The 19672-nt window shown below is 29.5% G+C and overlaps 1 protein-coding gene across 1 annotated transcript; it reads left to right on the forward strand.

Moving 5' to 3' along the window:
- The first annotated feature begins 2021 nt into the window (after positions 1–2021).
- On the forward strand, positions 2022–6655 carry LOC110426547 (pentatricopeptide repeat-containing protein At1g80270, mitochondrial-like). The gene is made up of 3 exons (XM_021441780.1): positions 2022–2201; positions 2878–3478; positions 5066–6655. Exons 1-3 carry the CDS (start codon positions 2167–2169, stop codon positions 6311–6313), a joined length of 1884 nt encoding a protein of 627 aa, XP_021297455.1. The 5' UTR covers positions 2022–2166; the 3' UTR covers positions 6314–6655.
- The last annotated feature ends 13017 nt before the right edge of the window (positions 6656–19672 follow it).

Raw genomic sequence — 19672 nt, forward strand, 5'->3', positions numbered from 1 at the left:
CATCGGTTCATAATTTTGCAACATATTTCTATTATTACAAGCAATTTATATTTATCATAATTCTCAACATTTGTTTATATCAGCTATGACCATGTGTTACAAGTTTACATTTCTAACTTAAAAGACATATCTGATAAGTAGAGAAAGATCCTTATTTATAAACGCAAGACCTACTTTATCTCTTAAGATATGAGATCCATAACATTGCACTTAAAAACTCTAACCATTAAAGTTTTGGCATTATAATAAAAAATGGTCATGCGCAAACCAAATTAAGCCACAATAAGTTCTTGTAGTTCCCAGCCATTGTGCCCCTTTGAATTTTGCCCAACTTTGATTTCGTGTGACATTCAAGATTACTCTGACAGTATGTTTGGTTAGAAAGAATGGCATAACCATTCCTCCTTTATTTCCCCTCTATTCTTATATTTGTGTTTAGCTCATTTTTGAATAAGTAAATGACTATTCTCAAGGAATGACAATTTCTTTAAAACACAAAATAGCTAATAACAACTTCCTTTGGTATTAGCTATTATGATGGGTTGGAATAAACAAAATTTTTTTTGGATAAAAATACTCTTAAACATTTTGTAAAATTATTATTTTAAATTATTAAAAATTAAAATTTATTAATATCTCAAATAAATTATAACAAATTAATATTTTTAAATTATTAAAAACTATTATTAATATATTATAATGAAACTATTAATAATTTATTAAAAATTTTATTCCTATTTTATTTATAAATTATTATATATTATAGTGAAATTATAAAAAATATTTTTTACTTATAAATTAGATAATTATAGAAATAAATTGATAATAAAAAATTATTATCATTTTAGGTAAATTATAAAAAATTAATAGCATATACTAAAAAATTATAGAAATGAATTATTAATAAATTATTATTAAAAATTATTAACATTTTAATTATATATTACTAATATTTTCAAAAATAAAAAATATATTTTTTCTTTTTATTAGTAATCAAATACAAGTTTTAATGAAAAATATTAATATTTTTAATAAATTATCAAAAAATTAATATTTCATATTAAAATTCATAAATTATAATAATATATATATTCTTTTTATTATTTTTTGTTATTTCAAAATTATTTTTGCAATCCAAATTTTGGAATATATCAAAATGTAAATTTCATTCCTTAAACCAAACAATATAGTAACTATTATTAGTTTATTTTATTTTCACGAAATAATTATTCTATTCACACTCTATTACATTTTGCAAACAAAACGCATCATTAGAGTCCATTACAATTGATGTAAGAAAATTATGTTTTAACCATAATTCCACACGAATGTATTAGTATTTGAATGGACACTCTACCTCAAAAAAATATGTTTTTGTTAGTTTGATGACATGATAATATTTCACGGATAAGTTTATCCTTCTTTAATTTTAAAAATTACCATATATATAAACTATAGTTTTTCATTTTTAAAATTTTTTTCTCTCTTATTCAAAAAAAATTCTCTATCCTACTTCTGGTCGACTGATCACTCCATAATTGAATCTGGCTATGAAATGCGAGATCCAGCTAGATTTCTCAAAAGGATTGTGATATGGGTGTGATCCCTTGGTGGAGCACCACCCGTATGAGAAAAAAGAAAATAGTTAAAAAGATAAAAAAAGTATTTTAAATATTTTATGTTTGCTCATAAAGACCATTTACACATTTGGGATAAACTGTTCATTTTAAATAGTAATAAATTCATGTGAAATTATAATTAAAATTTAGAGAAATCAAGGTATTTTATCTTTATATTTTATATCTTTCAACACTTATTTAGATGAATTAATTTCTATAAACATTTTACCTCTGAAAAAAAAATTTCTTGAAAAGTGATGACAAACTTTTACAGTTAAGAGGTATAAAAAGCATAATCAGAGCTTGCTAAACATAAATGTAGGTATCTAGTTCCACAACAACTCGTGGGGCCCTTTGAAAGCCCAATTGTTATACTTTCATTTTATGGCCGAAAAATGGAAAGAGGGCGATTCCCATTTTTCGCCTCGGGGTTTTTTAGGGTTTAAGCATTAAGAACAAACCGTCGCTGGCTGCTGCACCATTTCTTGTTTGCTTTTTAGGGTTTTGGGTTTTGAAGAGTTTTTAACCATTTCTTCTTTGCTTCACCATGTGGGCATTACGCCGAGTTGCTAATCCTCTCAAGTACCTTCCTCTCTCTTGCTTATGTTTTATAAATTATGTCTGCATTTCATTTTATCGTTTGTTTACCGAGAAAAATTCCAAGGAAGTAAAGAAGGAAAGGGGAATGGAAATCTTGGGTTTCATGACATATCCTATATGTTTTATTTGGTAGAAATGAATTAACTTAAAGTGCACTCACCCCACCCTCCCTCCCTTTGCTTCTATGTGATCTAATGCTTATTTCTTGTCGTTGTTTTGTTAGAATGCTCTTACTTCCCTGGCTATTGCTTCCCAACCTAAACTGACCTTGCTACAGGCGGACATGGAACATGCTTATTTTCGGCTTTTAGAAAATTGCTGAAACTGCTTGATGTCTGAGATGGCCCTAATTTTTTATTACCAGTTCGACTCTCTGAATTAGACTGCATTTTCTTTCACTATATTGAGTTCCAAAGTAACTAGAAACCAAATTGATGTTTTTCTATATTGTTTTAGGGTCATGCTTTTATTGAATTGTGCATTTTGTTGAATATCAGCAAAAAGTTTCACCAATGGTCATCTCTTTTCATTTCTTTCTGTTTTATAGTAAGCTTTGAATTCAACAAAAAGTTTTCTGTTTTTCTTGTCTTTTTTTTTTTTTGTGATTCATGCCTTTTGGTTTGAATTAGTTACCCATGAATTTTGGCTTGGTTTGCAGGGATAGAAGGATTAGCATTCAAGCTTCTTATGCTGCTTCTGCTAAATTACAGATAGCAAGTAACTACATAGAAGGAAAGGCTGTTATTTTCGAGTCTTCTCAAACAACATCTGATAAATGTCCATCTTTGTTGAGATTTTACCATTCAAGACATGCTTCCTGTAATTTCTCTGTTGGGAGGTGTGGCCTTTCTTCCCAAGCTGGTGCAGAGAGCAGTGGGGAGGAAGATGACTTGGAAGATGGCTTTTCTGAACTTGAAACACCTGCTACTGCTGAGAAGAAAGAAAAATGCAATGCTCAGGATGAAGCTGAAGATGGATTGATTTCTGATCCAGAATTATCTGGCGATGAGGAAGGTATTGAAGAAACTGCTAAAAATGAACTGGAATTATCAGAGGATGAGACTGATCTTAGTGACAAAAAGTCATCCTCTGGAGGGATTATCTCAGAACTGTTCAAAGCTGTTATCGCTGCTCCAGGTCTTTCTGTTCATAAGGTTCTTGATAAGTGGCTTGAGGAAGGAAAAGCTTTTAACAGACCTGAGATTTCAGTAGCCATGCTCAATCTTCGCAAGCGTCGAATGTATGGAAGAGCATTGCAGGTAATTTGATTTATCATGGCATCATCTTGGGGATTTATTTATCAGTAACTAATAGGGCTCTGTAGTCACCCTGTTGAATATCAAATTAACTTTTCTGCATATAGGTGTTGAGCCAATTGTGATTTTAAAATTTTGGTAATTTTCTCCATTACAAATTATCTAAATAAATTTTTATAAAAAAATTAAATAAATTGTACAGCTTTTTCATGTTACTTCTTGTGTAATGTGTAAGCTTCTTACACTCTTCCTGTATTACTGTAATATATATCTAAATATGATTTAGGCAAAGCTGCTTCATATGTTTAACTGTAATGTTTTATTTTAAGGTTCTTCTATATTTTTATTTTGTTGGAAGGACTTTTTATATATCAGAAAATACGCTTAGAACTCCACTTGTCATTCCATTGATGTGTAACTAGGATTTATGAGCTTTTCCTTGTTTTATCTGTTTTTCCTTTTCTTCAATATAGCAAGGAACAGAACTTTTTACTTGTTATTCTTCTAATTTCTACAAGTCTAGTTTGTCACGATAAGTAATTATTACTTGATTATCTGAAGTTCCATGGTATTAAGTTAAATAGTAAAGCATAAAAAACGAATTCTCTGTCAGAAGATGAGCTGAAGAAAACATTGATATATGAAGCAATCATCAGCCTTTTTAAGTATAAAAACTAAACAACTATTTGCTATATGTGTTAGATGCCACGGGCATATAAATTTTCTTGCTTGGATGTTTGTGACATGACATGAGTATGATCTATTTCGTTTAAAATATAAATTTGTGGAAACCTTTACTCACCTTTCTTTTTGATGCAATATTGCATGAGTAGATTGAACTAACTTCAGTTTGTTTTTACCCTTCCTCTTAACCGATTGCTTGTCTGGTGTATGTAATAGTATATTTCTTTGTCAAAGAATGCTCATTCTGCATCATCAATTATGTCTTAATGATTTGTTCATCTATCTTTCGCAATCAATTAAAAAGTGTAATTGATGTTCTTGCAAGTTGCAACAATCTGACATTCTTATGATGCCAAGCCTCTGATCATTGTCGTGATTAAAAATTTGGTTGCACAAATTTGGCACCAAAAGTTCTGAAAAATTGTGCCATTTATTTTTGTTATTTCTCCTGGAAAGTAGCGCACCTTTATTTTTCCCTTGTATAGGAGGCAGTTGGATGCCCTATTAAAAGAAAAGTCCTTCTGTTTTTGCACTTTGCTTGTTATTACCTGAAGGCTCAAAAAGTATTTAGTTTAGTGCAACTTCCTTTAACATGCAACTTCCTTTAACATCTGTTTGGCTTCTAATTTTTACACTGCATAGCACAGGCCGCAAAAATGTCAACTGTGTAAATAGTATGAATTTTCTAGGTCAGTTGATGAAATATCACTGATTGTAGAATATCAACACCCTGTTTTAGGCATCTTTGGCATTCATCCATTTTGTTGGATTTGTTGTTTTGCCTTTAAATGCCTAAAGTGAAATTATATTCTATTATGTATAACTTTGGGTTATGAAAATTTTAGGTTTGACCTAATGGCATTTTGTTCTCTGCTTTTCATTTGCTTACAATTTGATGGTTTGCAGCTCTCTGAGTGGCTGGAGGCAAATAAGCAGCTTGACTTCACTGAGAGAGAGTATGCTTCTCGTCTTGATTTGATTGCCAAAGTGCATGGTCTCCTAAAGGCTGAAATGTACATTGAGAAGATCCCATCATCTTTCAGAGGAGAGGTAATCTACCGTACTCTGCTGGCTAACTGTGTTGTTGCTAACAATGTGAAGAAAGCAGAAGAGGTCTTTAACAAAATGAGGGACCTAGAACTCCCAATTACTTCGTTTTCTTGCAACCAGCTGTTGCTCCTCTACAAGAGGCTTGACAAGAAGAAAATTGCTGATGTACTGTTATTAATGGAGAAAGAAAATGTCAAGCCTTCACTCTTCACTTACAAAATCTTAATTGACACCAAAGGTTTATCCAATGACATAACTGGGATGGATCAAATTGTTGAGACAATGAAGGCTGAAGGTGTTGAACCAGACATCCACACACAATCCATTCTGGCTAAGCACTATGTGTCAGGGGGGCTTACAGAAAAAGCTGAGGAGGTTTTAAAGGGGATGGAAGGAGACAACAAAAAAGAGAATCGTTGGGCTTGCCGGTTTTTGCTTCCTCTATATGCAGATCTTGGAAAAGCTGATGAAGTGGAAAGAGTTTGGAAGGTTTGCGAATCGAATCCCCACCTTGAAGAGTACATGGCTGCTATTGAAGGTTGGGGAAAGTTAAATAAAATTGAAGAGGCAGAGGCAGTTTTTGAAATGATGTTAAAAAAATGGAAGAAGCTTCCTGCAAGGTATTGTGCCTCACTCTTGAAGGTGTATTCAAACCATAAGATGCTGCAAAAAGGGAAGGATCTTGTAAAACGTATGGCAGATAATGGGTGCCAGATTGGCCCATTGACTTGGGACGCTCTTGTGAAGCTTCATGTGGAGGCAGGGGAAGTGGAAAAGGCGGACTCAATCTTGCAGAAGGCATGCCAGCAGAACCAGGTTAAGCCAATGTTTAGTTCCTTCATGGCTGTTATGGAGCAGTATTCTAAGAGGGGTGATATTCATAATTCTGAAAAAATGTTCCATAGAATGAGACAGGCTGGATATATGGCTCGACTTCGTCAGTTCCAATATCTAGTCCAAGCATATGTAAATGCCAAAGCTCCAGCTTATGGGATCAGGGAGAGGATGAAAGCTGATAATATATTCCCAAATAAGGCTTTAGCAGCACAACTGGCTCAAGTTGATGCATTCAGGAAGAATGCATTGTCTGATTTGCTTGATTAAGGATTTCAGTGGTTCATTCTGTTATCCGTTTGATGGCAGCCTCTAATGCTATGCACAGTTGTTATCTGTTATATGTAGGTCAAATATTGGTTTTACCATCTAGACATTCTGCCTACTCCCTGGGAAAATTTAAGAAATATGCTGTTATTTTTCCTTTTTTATGTGCTCTGACTGTAGCTTTTAGTTTCTGAAATATTGGTAACCCTTAGTAGGAGTTTGAATTTCCTTGATGGGTAATTTTGGTGCATGTTGAGTTTGGAAGATATGAGAGGGTACCAGCCGTCTTCTCGCATATCTTGTAATATAAAATGTTCTTAATTTGAATCTTCTTGTTCTTGGTCACCACAGCTAATTTGGTCTTGTCAACTTCCTTTGATTAATTTGGTTTGTGTTCTCTTCTCTTCACTTCGCTTCGAATGTGATACTCAAATTTGGTATTCTTCCATGTATCAATTTGCACTTTTTTAAAAAATATGCGTGACATGTTCAAACACAATTAAATTGAAAATGCATCATGTGTTTAAAATAAGTTGAGTTTATTTTTTTTTTCTCTCAAATCACAAAGGAAAGAGAGAGAAAGCAAGAGAGTGCGAAGGAAGAAGGGAGGGCCCTTTTCTCTTACCTTGAGTTGACTCTCTCCTTTAGGGATAGCAATGGTGCTCTTTAATGGGGTACTTGTGAGTATTCAATCCAATTGTGCACAATTCGAATATCTTTTATTCGAATTTGAAATGGATTCAAATAGGAAAATAGTAATTTTTAGATTTTCGATGTTGTTTAAATAAAAAATCTTGCCGATTTAACTAAACCCATTTTTTGATATTATATGAAAAGGAATTATGTTTATTTTTTCTCACTTAATTAAAGATATATATTTGTTTTGGTTTTATCTCTAACCATAAACGTGTATTTAACGAGTAATTTTAGGATATTAGAATATGAGATTGAGTAATATTGTTAAATTTTATTCCAGTAATTACAAAGTTCAAGTACCTTATAATTTAATAAAAGTTAAAATTAGATATCCAAAAAATGATAAATTCCTTACCCTTTGACATTCCTACTCTCATCCTTCCCTTTCTCCATCCTTTCTCTTTCTTTCCTCTTCTTCTCTTTCTTCCTAGTTTCCTTGTCATCTTCTTTAATTTAAAATAAAAAAAATTCTAGGGTTTTTTGTCTTTTACTTAATCTTGGATTTTTTAGTTTTTTTTTTTATTTTTATTCAAAAATTAAAAAATTAGGAAAAAAAAATTAAAAATGAAAGAGAAAAAATGACATGACCTTTTGTACCCAAATGGCAATTTCTATCACTAATTTGGTTAAGGAATGAACCAAATGTGCCAAATTGTTGAACGAAAACATACTTGGAGCACTTAATTACGATTTTTTTTTTCTTCTTCAAATATTACATAAAAAATTTCATTAGAATTTAAATATGAAATGTTTAATTAGCCTTGTTTTTCTCCCAAGAGTCATTTTCAACATAGTTTAAGTAAAGTGCAAAATTTGTGTATGGCACCAGAAGAATCTGATATGATTCCAAAATATTCAAGTGGCCAATTTGGGGACAAAAGCCTAACTTCAAAATTGCAATAAAAAAAAAAAGCTATTTTGGCAAATTTGTAGGTTGCAAGTTTGAACAAGATATCGAAGTCACTCATGGAATTTTGATGAATCTTGCACGCAAATATGCCTACATTCACCCACAAGTAAAGTCACAGTCAAATTCAATTAGTGTATATTTGTCTCTAAGTCAAACACCCATGCTTAAGAATATTATGACACTTTGGGGTTGGTTGGAATGCATTCATTGAACAAGATTATGGGATGGGAGAGAGAACTAATAAAGCTAGTTAGTTTTAGAGGTAAAACTCAATTTGTTCTTGTCCTAAAAGAAATACCCATGATTAAAACTTCATTTGATATTCCAACTTAAAGTCCTCAAGTTCCGATCTATTGATAGTTTAGGAGTGTTAATAGAAACCGCTCGTAACAATTTCTTAATAAAAAGTACTTTTTTCATAAATATTTTTATTAATTTTGATTAACGAGTTATGAGATTTTATTGTGTTTAACAGAATGACGGATTTTAAAAAGGTGTTTTTCACTCTCAAAACCAAACTAATTTTTCACTTATTTCTTATTTTAATTATTCTCAAATTTTTAATATAATGATGCACGAAAAGAGAGAGAATTATGAGATAAAAGAAAGATTTCGAGTTCTAAATTTAAAAAAAAATAATTATGAGATAAAATAATCCTTAAGATGAGACACACCAACTATCTCTGTTTTCTCATTTTGTCATTTTAACTCGAGATCGTACGTATCAAACCCAAAACATATTCACAATAGGTTGAAGTGTCCACGTTATTATGACTTGAATAATAAGGAAAATGAATGTGTCCACTATCAGGCCTCCATTCATTACTCAACACATCATCCATAAACATAGTCACATTCATCCAACCGAGGAATCATCATGCCATCCTGGGAAGATTCAAGCTCACCACACTAAAACAAAAATTCACATGCCATCATGAATGTGTCTTGTCCTGGCAGTGTCTTTGATTCACTGGTCCTACCTACTTTCCAAAACTCCAAGGATGAAATGTTTAAGAGATAAGAGAGAATGATCATCTTAGAAGGAGCTTTATTCATTGGCCTGCTCCACTAGAAACCCAGCTTCACCCACCCCTTTTTTTTTTTTAAAAAAAAAAATCAATGTTACATTTTTTTATGTAATTAAAGTGTGAATTATATTATTTATTTTTTTGTATTTTGTTAAATACAAACTAAGTTAATTTGATTTGAATAATGAGATAATATTATAGTTCACATATGATGCAATAAAATGGGTTACATAACTTACACTCCAATATTCCATGCGGGCTTGTGTTAAAAATCTTACATCCTATGATTGGTAGGATTAAAGATTCACTATATAAAGGAAACGCTATGTCTCCTCTTCTATCTAACGTATTAAATTTCTTACTCATTGAAGAATTTAGAAAATGAGAACAAGGTCCTAGTACACTAATAATGACACTGCTTGGTTGAGAAGAATGACTTTATAGTAGTTTATTACGTTATTTATTCTGTTAAGTGCACTATTTAAAAATTAATCACCTTTTTTTGTCAATAACAAATTCGTCACCATTGAGATTTTAACAAGACCAAATTTTAAAAATTGGAAAAAGAAAATTGTGGAGTTTGACACTTAGATAGTGGACATAAGCTTGGTTATGAATATAGGAAAGCCTATGGAACTTATTGCGGGAAGTTCTTAGAATCATAGGAAAGGTTTTTAGGGAGAAATACAGTAAATTATATTTGCTTATTATCAGTCAATTCTTCAATACGTGTTAAATGGCCTTCTTGATACCACTAATGCAAAGGAGTTATTAGCTATAATAATACAAAGGTATATGTGTAATCAAATGTTGAAATTAGACCTTTTCTGAACAGACTTTCTTCCATGAATTATGATGGGAAAATAGTAGCCAGGGAGTACATCATTAAAATGGTTTACTATCAAACTTAACTAAGATGCCTTGATATTATCATTCATAATGCTTGTACTGTTTGTATTTGATCAATTTACCAAATCTTGTCACATTATTAAAATGATAAATTTAAATTTTGTAAGGACTTGAAACTAAATATTAAAAAAATTCTTTAAAAATGCATATAAAATTAAATATTAATAATTTTCTTCAAAAATACATATAAGGACTTGAAATGTCTTCCATGTTGTGGCATAAAAGATGGCCACAAAAAGGGAAATGGTAGAAAGGTTGATAAAGGATAATATCCTTCCTACTTTTGCTTCTAATGATCCAAACACATGTGTTGACTTTTTAGGGATAAATTAACCAATATAAAAGGAAAAGAGATCAAATAGAAATACTAATTAGAACTCATTCATACAAACATAAGTGAACCTTATACCCCTACTATATGTAACTGTAGATACTCTATGACATTCCTTGATTATTTTTCTCGTTATGGTTATCTACTCTTAATTAAAGAAAAGTTTAAAGCTCTTAATAAGTTCAAAATCTTTAAAAGTAATGTTGAGAAACAAATGCGAAAACTATTAAGATTGTCAAGTCTAATAAAGGTAATGAGTATTATGGTAAACCTGACACAATAGGACAACAAAAGGATCCATTTCTAAATATTTATAGAGTCATTGAATAATACCTAATACACGGTGCTTGGTAGTCCTAAACAAAATGTGTGGTTGAAAAGTGGAATCACACTATAAAGGATATGATGAGTGGGTTTATTTTATTAAAATTTTTGTGAGGAGAAGCAATCAAACCAACTTTTTATATCTTAAACAGAACTAAGGATGTAAATTATGAGTTCATTTTATTCAATTATCTACTAGTACTTGATCCGATATTATAGGATTTGAGTATCGTCTATTGAGATTTGAAATAGGTTCGAGAAGGAATTTTAATACTTGTCTTGGGTTTGGGTAGGGTGCAAGTATCACCTTTTGATGTGTTATTGTAGAAGTCTCAATAAGTAATAAATTAAGAAAGGATGAATTAGTATTTAAAAATATTTGAAAACTAAGTGTAAAAATCAAGACTTTTGCAACCACAAATTTCTTGTGTCAAAAACAAAATGTGTGATTTTCCTAAGCAAGTTTTTAATAATAAATTGAAAAGAACAAATAATAAATCAAGGTAAAATATTTTCCTAAGTTAAATGCAAGCAAAACATAAATAATAAATCTAGGTAAAATATTTTCTTAAGCTATATACAAGCAATAAATTACAATGTGAAAATATTAAAGCAAGATATAATATTTTTATAGTGATTTGACTTTCTCTAGTATCTACATCCATTCTCTTGGAACGCTAAGGAATTTCAAATCTAGTAAGAGAAATGAGTTTTTTATAGGATCCAGCAAAACCCTCACAATAGTTTTTTCACAAGATCAACTGAAACTTTTACAAAGCTTTTTCACTAGATCAAGTGAAACCTTTCAACAATGATTTTTCATAGACTCAACTGAAATCTTTCAACAATGGTTTTTCACGAACTCAACCACAAACACACAAATAGATGTTCAAGGTTAAGCTAAAATCTTCACAAGAAAAGTACAATGTTTAGAAAGAAAATGCCTCTACAAAGGTTGGGTGTTAGACGTTTAAGCTTGAGTATAGTGCGAGAAGAAATATCAGCTCAAGTAAAGCAAGTGTAGAACTTTTTTAAGTTTGGTGAAAGACTAAAATGAAGTTAAAGAGTGAGGATAAACTTTTAGAGGTCTCTCTAGGGTTTGATAATTATCTTAAGTCTTTTCTTTCTTTCAAATGACTCAAGGTTGTCTATTTATAGTTGGTGTGGAGTTTGGAGCTGTTAGACATAAGTTTAAATTAAATATAGTTGTTGCTAAAGCTTGGGGGTTTACTACAACAATTGTAAGGTTGATTATGTTTTTCAAATTTCTCAAATTAGGGTTCCAGAGTCGAGTATAACCTTTCTCTACTCGATCCAATTCCCAAGAACATGCAAGTTCCAAATTTGGATTGCCAAGGTCGACTATACAAACATTAGGGTCAACTATATCTCTTTTGAATCTTGAAGTTTTGATCTCAATACTGATGTAATGTGCCTCGCTTCTTAAGCACTTCCTCTTTGTTGATCACTCTTTAAAGGTGTTGTCTTGATATTGAAGATCTTCCTTCTCGATACATTAAGATTTCTTCTTTGGAATTTGAGGTTTGAAGGCAAAGTATTGAAATTCTAAAAGTGAGTCTCGATACACAAATCCTTTCTTTTTGAAATTTTACATTGCTAGGAAGTTGTCTTAACACTTGATGCTTTTGTTCTTAATACTCTAGTATTCGTTCTTTGGAAATATAACTCTTCTTGAGTAGAGTGTCAATACCGTTCAGAGTAGTCTTGATACACCTGTTTCTTTGAATGTTTCTTGAGACATATACAAACAAAATAATCTTGATACCTTCTCTCAAGGTTTCAATACTTCATGTTAGTTTTAGCCTCTTAACAGATATTGAACTTAAGTACCTAACCTATTTGTCAATCAGAGTCATGGGGTTGTCTCTAAAGTCCAAATGTACTATGCATTCAATATTTTGATCATTAGCTTTTGTCATATTAAAACAAAAGAGCAATTATAAAGCTAACACCTTTTTGTCATGCTTCAAAGTAGCCAAGGTCGACTACCACAATGCCCAGGTTGACTATGGCTACGCTTTCACTAATTTTTGAGCTTTTTTGATCAGGGTTGACTATAGCCACTCCAAGGTTGAGTATAGCTTTTTATACTTCAAGTTTTTCACTCTTCTCGCCTTTGGATTAACTTGAGCATCTTTAAGTCCATTCTTGACTTGTTATCTAACTTTTTGGGTGTCTTTGTTCAATTATTTCTTCCTTACCTTGATCCTACAATCAAATAATAATTCAAGGCATGTTTGCTCTTTGTTTTCTTAACAAAATATGCATTGTTTGGAAGCTTTTATGATATTTTCTAATTATTCATGGCTTTTCAAGTAATTATATGACTTTAGGGGATTAAAAATATATTTGAGATAATTTTAAATACTTGACCTTAAGTTTAAGATAACATGTAATTTTTGTTAAATCAAAACATGATGAATGCAAAGTTAATAGGATACCCAATAACTAAACTTGATTATATTAATTTTTGGAAACTTTTAGGTGCCTATTACCTTAAACCCAATTGTACATAAATTTTATATAATATATCAAAAAATGATTACTTTTGGGAATCAAACTTGTGTCTTTACCTTTTGTTTACATATTCTTATTTCTTTTCCCATTTGTTCTACTGTCGACTATGGACAGCCTAATACCACAAGTGACAAGCCAATCTAGCTACCTCAACGACTCCCGTAGAAATGATTTTTTTAGTTAGCACTTTAATGACTTTAGTGACTTTGTAATTTTTCGAGTTTAGGTATATTTCACTGTCTTAAAGCTTTTAAACCATCCGTAGTGCACCCTTCCGACTTTGTTTTTCAAGATGTGAATCTTTTTGTGTGTAATGATGTGTATGTTCAAATTTACTAAATATTTTGATTACTTCATTATTGTCTATTAAAATGATCAGTTTGTTTGATTTATGAAAACCTAAAATAGTATGTCTTGTTTTCTTTTTACTATCTTATAGTCTACAGTACACATAATTTGCAATTTGAAAAGATAATTTTTTTTTTCATGGAAGTTAGAAAAGAATATTAGTTTTACTTTTGGGAACCTTTAACCAATGGCGTTGTGCTTGAAATCAAAACATTAGTTTTTATGTGCATTAAATACTAGTTTCACTATAATAATTCTAACTCCTCTTATTCCTTTTTTTTTTTTTATAACCATTTCAAATTAACACATTTTTTCTTCTAATTATTTTTCCTCATTTTTTTTTCATTACTTTCTTTATTTCAAGTTTCAAGATGTTTGATGAACTAGACCAAGTTTTAGCCCCTTGTTTGCATTTGAGATCAAAAGGAAATCAGACTATTTGTACATGTCATTAGCTAGCATGTTTTTTGACAATGAAAGGACGAGGTCTTTGCTGATCATGATGATGCTTTCATGAAAAATATTGTTATACTTGAAATTGACTTTGAGGAGGTTTTAAGGATGTTATTGCAGTGGTCTTGGATGATCCTGGTCATTCGAAGATAAAACCTAGAAGTAAAACAACCATCGAAGAATCGAAGAAGGTAAAGATTGGCGAATAGGGTGTAGAGTCATGTTTGGTGTGCTTTGAAGATCTTTCAATTAGGATAAAAGCCAAACAACTATTGCGCTTCCACTTTATCACACAAGTTGCATAACAAAATGGCTTAAAGCAAGCAATACATGTCCACTGTGCTACTGCAATATGCATATTGTCAAGTTTTATTTGAATTCCACCATGGCAGCCTTTGACTCTTATATGGATTTTAAGATGGTTGCTAACAATTAATTTGAATGTACTCAATTATAAGAATACGAAGTTAAGCGTTCTTTAATTTTGGATTCACCATGTGTAATACTTAAAAGGAAAGCAATAAATAATTTGAAAAGAATCCACTGTTACCATTAACTGGTGGCAAGTTAAAGTAGGTAGTATTACAATGTTCCTAATTTAATCTATGGTTTCATATATTATTCTCCTTGTTATTACACATCACTGTCATGATAATTCTATTTTCATTGCCCACTAGTTTTGTCTTGTTGATATGACAACTTGTGTTAATGTTGTTGTTATGAGTTATTGCTAGTATTATGGGGTTACATTCTATTTGATGGGGACTGACTTTGAGTGGATATGATCAATCTTATCATTGATTCCTTTGTTTGATACTAGCATATGGGGATATCTCCATCTATATTACTGGAATATGGTTGAATTGTTTTTTTCATGATTAGTTGATGCTTTTATGAAGGTGTTTTTAAGTTTATTTGGTGTAGTTTGTTGATGATAGTATGTGATGTTGCCAATGTCTCGAGAACACTTATTTATGATTTTGATAAATTGGCACATATTGAGCATCCAAACTAAAAAAAGAGTTCCCTCTCTTAACATACATTGCCATTTATATTATGTTAAGATCTGTGGATCCTTCTACAAGCATATGTTGCCTTCTTGAAGGGACTCCTTCAACTAACGGGTTTCTACTATTTATTTTTAAGATTTATCAAGATTTTTCAACATGAGAATAATCTCCAAGTCTAAGTTAATCGTTTGCTTGTTGTATTGTTGTGTTTATCTCTTGATGACAATCGTGGAACATATGTATTCTTCTGCCTTGTACTAAATCTCTTATTGGTTTTTTGATATTTGGTGAACTAGGTCGTAGTTTGTTTACTTTCACTTTTATTGATCTCTTTCTAATGTTGATCAATTTGTATCAAACACTTAATACTTAATAAATTTGTCTCCTGATTAAGCAAAAGAAAAAAGTTTCACTATAATTTTTAGTTAATTTCAAAGTAAAATCATTTGTAATTACAGTGATTAAAATCAAAATGTATAACTTTGTATTATATCGTATGCAACTGCAAATTCAATTTGCACATTTGATGTTAAGAAAGAAGAATGATTTCTGGTGAATGCTGTTTGTAATATATTGTATTGTTGTTGTTATCTTTATGTATGCCAAATTTGAATATATGATATTATTTGTTAAGGAACAAGAATGATTTCTCATGTTTTTGAAGAAAATAATTATTGATGCTTTTTTTTATATTTAATTATTTAATTGTTTGTTTGAGTTATTTTTTGTTGTTTGAATTTTAATTTTAATGTTTGTTTGTTTTTATAAATTTAAATTATTAGTAAATTGCATATGAATTAAATGTGAAATAATTATTTACTTCTTCAAGTCTCGATTTTGGTTCGTGTTATTAAACTAGTATTCATAAACAGATAACAAAATTTGACTTTCATAATCAGGGGTTGAATGGATTTTGGTATTTAAGTGGCAGTATATATAGTATTTAGGTACAAATTCGTGTAGTTTTTTGAAATTTTATTTAAGTAGTGTTTGGATATCTTATTAGTTAATAAGATTCAAGTAGGTTGCCTTAAAAAAACCAAGTACCCTACTTGTTGACAATTCTAAATAAAATCCTTAATAAGTTTGTACTTAACCCTTTTTAAGCTGTGGATTGAATGGAAACCTAATCTTTAACGCTTTTGTATTTGGAAATGTCCTTCAGAGTTACACCTTTATAATCCCATTGAAACTAAGATACAATATTATTCCACTGGTTGCTATTTTATTAAGTACCTAGATCATTTTATTTGCTACAGATTTTATTGTTCAAGTAGAAGTTGTAAAATGTTGAGATAAAAGCAACTTAATTTATGAAGTTAGATGTGGCTGATACTAGTTGCTCTTAAGTTAGTGATGGAGGAGAGCATACTGAAATTATAAATAATCTTATACCCATATGATAGGATATTAGGGCACATATACCAATTTGGGAACAAGAACTAATTCAACTAGTTTTGATGAGGTCTCTCAACATAAGAATGTGGTAAAATATGATCGAGTTGATGTATGCCCAATAAGTTAATCAATAGATATACTGAAATCAATTTATCCATTGAATATATTAAAGATCTTTATCAGTGAGTTTATACAATTTATGTCATTTTCTTATATACATAAAGTTCATAAAATAATATACCTCGCAAAAGGAATTATAAAATATTACAATTATGAAACTTTATTACATTAAAGCATCATTCTTAAGTGCATCTGAGCATTTGGTTTATTAGTTGGTGCATTATCTTCTTGCCTAAAGAGAAAGGTTTGAATCCTCCCTCCTCCAATTATATAAAAAAAAAGCATCATTCTTAAGTTATTTATTGTCGATGCTTTATCATGATAAAATATTAATAAAGTTGGGAAATTAACATATGATATATTTCTTACTTATGAAATAAGTAATCGGTTTCATAGATTTTGTTTTTTAAAAAAAACTTGTTACCCATCTCTGATGGATAAGATGTTGTCTGGGACACAACCTGAGGATCTTGAAGACCAGGTTCATTCAAGCACTTTTTTCAAATAACTATGATAGATGTATTTTAGAGCCAAACATATGGAGATAAAATATTTGATAGCTAAAGAATTTGTGAGAAAAAGATGACATTTCAGGACAACATATTGAGACTGATGACATGATAGTTAACCTTCTGACTAAAGGATTGCATCCTATTACATTCAAGAACATGTTTATGATACGGGTGTTATAAAGTATTTTGATGTTTTTGGTTAGTGAGAAGAACATAACTTTGTGCTATAAAGTATATGTTTAATTTTTTTAACACATTTTTGAAGATGTGTTTGGATTTATTATTAATAATAATTATTTTGTGATATTTAGTCATAAAGTATTTATGTGTGTGTGTGTATATTTCAGCGCACGCGTGTGTGTGCACATGTATCAATCTTAAGCATAAGTTAAGTATAAATTGATAACCTTGAAGGTATATTTTTACATATAAAAGTACATCTGATCAAGATACGTAAGGTAGATACAACACATAAACCTTGAGTGTATATTTTTGACACACAAAGGTATACCTGATCAAGATAGGTAAGGTAGATATACAAGTTTATTAAATAAACCATAAAATATTTTTCTTGCAAGCTTGAGTTGCAAAAAGTAGAGTATAAAATGTTTGATAAATGAGTACAACGTAGGATATAGATCATTAAGAAAGTGTTTTTATTCATTCCTATACTACCACGTCGAATTTATATTGATAGGATTGAGTAATATATGTTGTTGTAGTTGTTACTGTGTTTTTATAGATTGAGTTGCTGTTATCCTTCAATATTTCAAAATTTTATTGGATACAACATGTTTGGAGTAGTGTCAAGACTAATGTTTATTAAAATTTGACCCATGAAATTTTCATTTATTTTAGCCTATGAGTCATTTTAAGAAAACTCTTTTTATTCAAAATTTGAATTTAAATAATGTAATCCAAGTACGAGATTGTTGAATTTTAATTAAAGTGTTGACTTATACTATTTATTTTTGTATTTTTATCAAACTTAGACTAAATTTAGCCTGGATAATGAAATAATATGATAGTTTACAATATGATTTAATAAAATGAATTAGACTTCAATATTCTACGTGGGTTTAATGGTGTAGGTATGTTTGGAAAACCTCAACTCTTATGATTTTTTTTTAAATAGCAATACATATATATAGAGAGAACGGAAGATTCTAAAGTATTGAATTCCCGTAGTTAATTTGATGATTGTGTTATTTTTGTTGCTAAAATCATGTATAAAAAGTTAAGCACATTTTTTTATATTCTAAATAAATATCTATTATGATAGATTTAGATAAATATAACTTATTATACTTAAAATTTTCAGTTGAAGCTTAAACAATGAAAATTTCGAGTTGAAACTTAAACAGTGAAAATTTTAATGTTTACACATTTTTTTTGGTTGTTTTTTTCTCATATTTTAATTGCATGAATATATAGTTAGCACCGAAAAAAAAGTATATATCTTGTTGAAGAAAATATTTATGAAGCATGTCTATTTTATCAGCCTTAGCAAGATGAACTTGGTCCAACTTGTTGTCCAGATACAAAATATTAATTATCCATTTCAAAATTAAAAAATTTGAGAAATTTCAAGAATTTTTTCCTTGTTTTGATTTTGTAGGAAGCAAACTTTCTGCCTCTCTCTCGTAAAGCTGAATAGTAAAAGTGAAGTGTAACCCCACCACCACCGCCACCGCCACCATCACACCAGCTTGCTACTAGTTTTAATGGTCCAATTGTGACTTTTATAATTAATTTACTTTGAATTCAACCCTGAAACCAATTTGTGTTTGCGACTTAGCATGAGACAAAATTCTCCCTGGCCTATCCTATCCTATCCCTTTTAACTTCTACATTCAGTTCTAAGTTTGCCAGGTAAAATTTAATGATTTTAAAATGATATAATATTTTTAAAATATTAATATTTTTATCATATTAATAATATTTTTATATTTTTATTTAATTTAAATTAACTTTTATAATTAATTATTATAAATAAAAATATTATTTATTATATTATATAATATAATATTAAAATAACATATTAATATGTATAACACAATGATAATATAATTATACCATATTTTTACTATCATGTTAACATCATTAACGGTGAATGAATGATATTTAAAATTAAGATTTAATTGATTCAAAATAATAATAATAAAAATTTTATTTGAAGTTTCTTACTTAATTTAAAGACTTTTCAAATATGATCCCTTGACATATTAGTAAATGTATAGTGACGTTTGATACTTTACAATACAATGTGATTACAGGTAATGTGATTGTAAGCAATGTGATTGCAAGCAATGTGATTGCAAGCAATGTGATTGTAGGAAAAATAACATTACAGTATTTGGTATACAAGTAAAATGCAGGGAAGATAACATTGCAGCGTTTGGTTTATAAGTACTTTGTTGAGAATGTAATGTTAATTTTCAAAATTATCTCTAATTATTAAAATTTAAGTTTAATATATTTATATTTATTATTATTAATTTTTATATAATATCATTTCTTAAATATATTTTTAATTTCATATATTTTATTTTTATTTATTATTATAATCTTTTATATTTTATTTTAATATATTATATTTTTTATTATTAATTTTTATATATATCAATCTTAATATATTTTTAATATCATTATTTTATTTTCATTTATATTATAATCTTATATATTTTATTTTTTATTTTTGATATATTTTTATATTATATATTTTATTTTTATTTATTTTATCTATATTATATAAATTTTAATTTTTTATATTTTATTTTATTTT

This window comes from Theobroma umbraticum, unplaced genomic scaffold (assembly GCF_002168275.2).
Source record: "Theobroma umbraticum cultivar Fairchild unplaced genomic scaffold, ASM216827v3 scaffold_89.0, whole genome shotgun sequence".
In the NCBI taxonomy this organism is placed as follows: domain Eukaryota; kingdom Viridiplantae; phylum Streptophyta; class Magnoliopsida; order Malvales; family Malvaceae; genus Theobroma; species Theobroma umbraticum.

Coding starts and splice junctions, on each gene's coding strand:
- LOC110426547 (XM_021441780.1), top strand. CDS start 2,167: ATGTGGGCATTACGCCGAGTTGCTAATCCTCTCAA. Junction 2,202..2,877: donor CGAGTTGCTAATCCTCTCAA/GTACCTTCCTCT, acceptor CTTGGTTTGCAG/GGATAGAAGGATTAGCATTC. Junction 3,479..5,065: donor TGTATGGAAGAGCATTGCAG/GTAATTTGATTT, acceptor GATGGTTTGCAG/CTCTCTGAGTGGCTGGAGGC.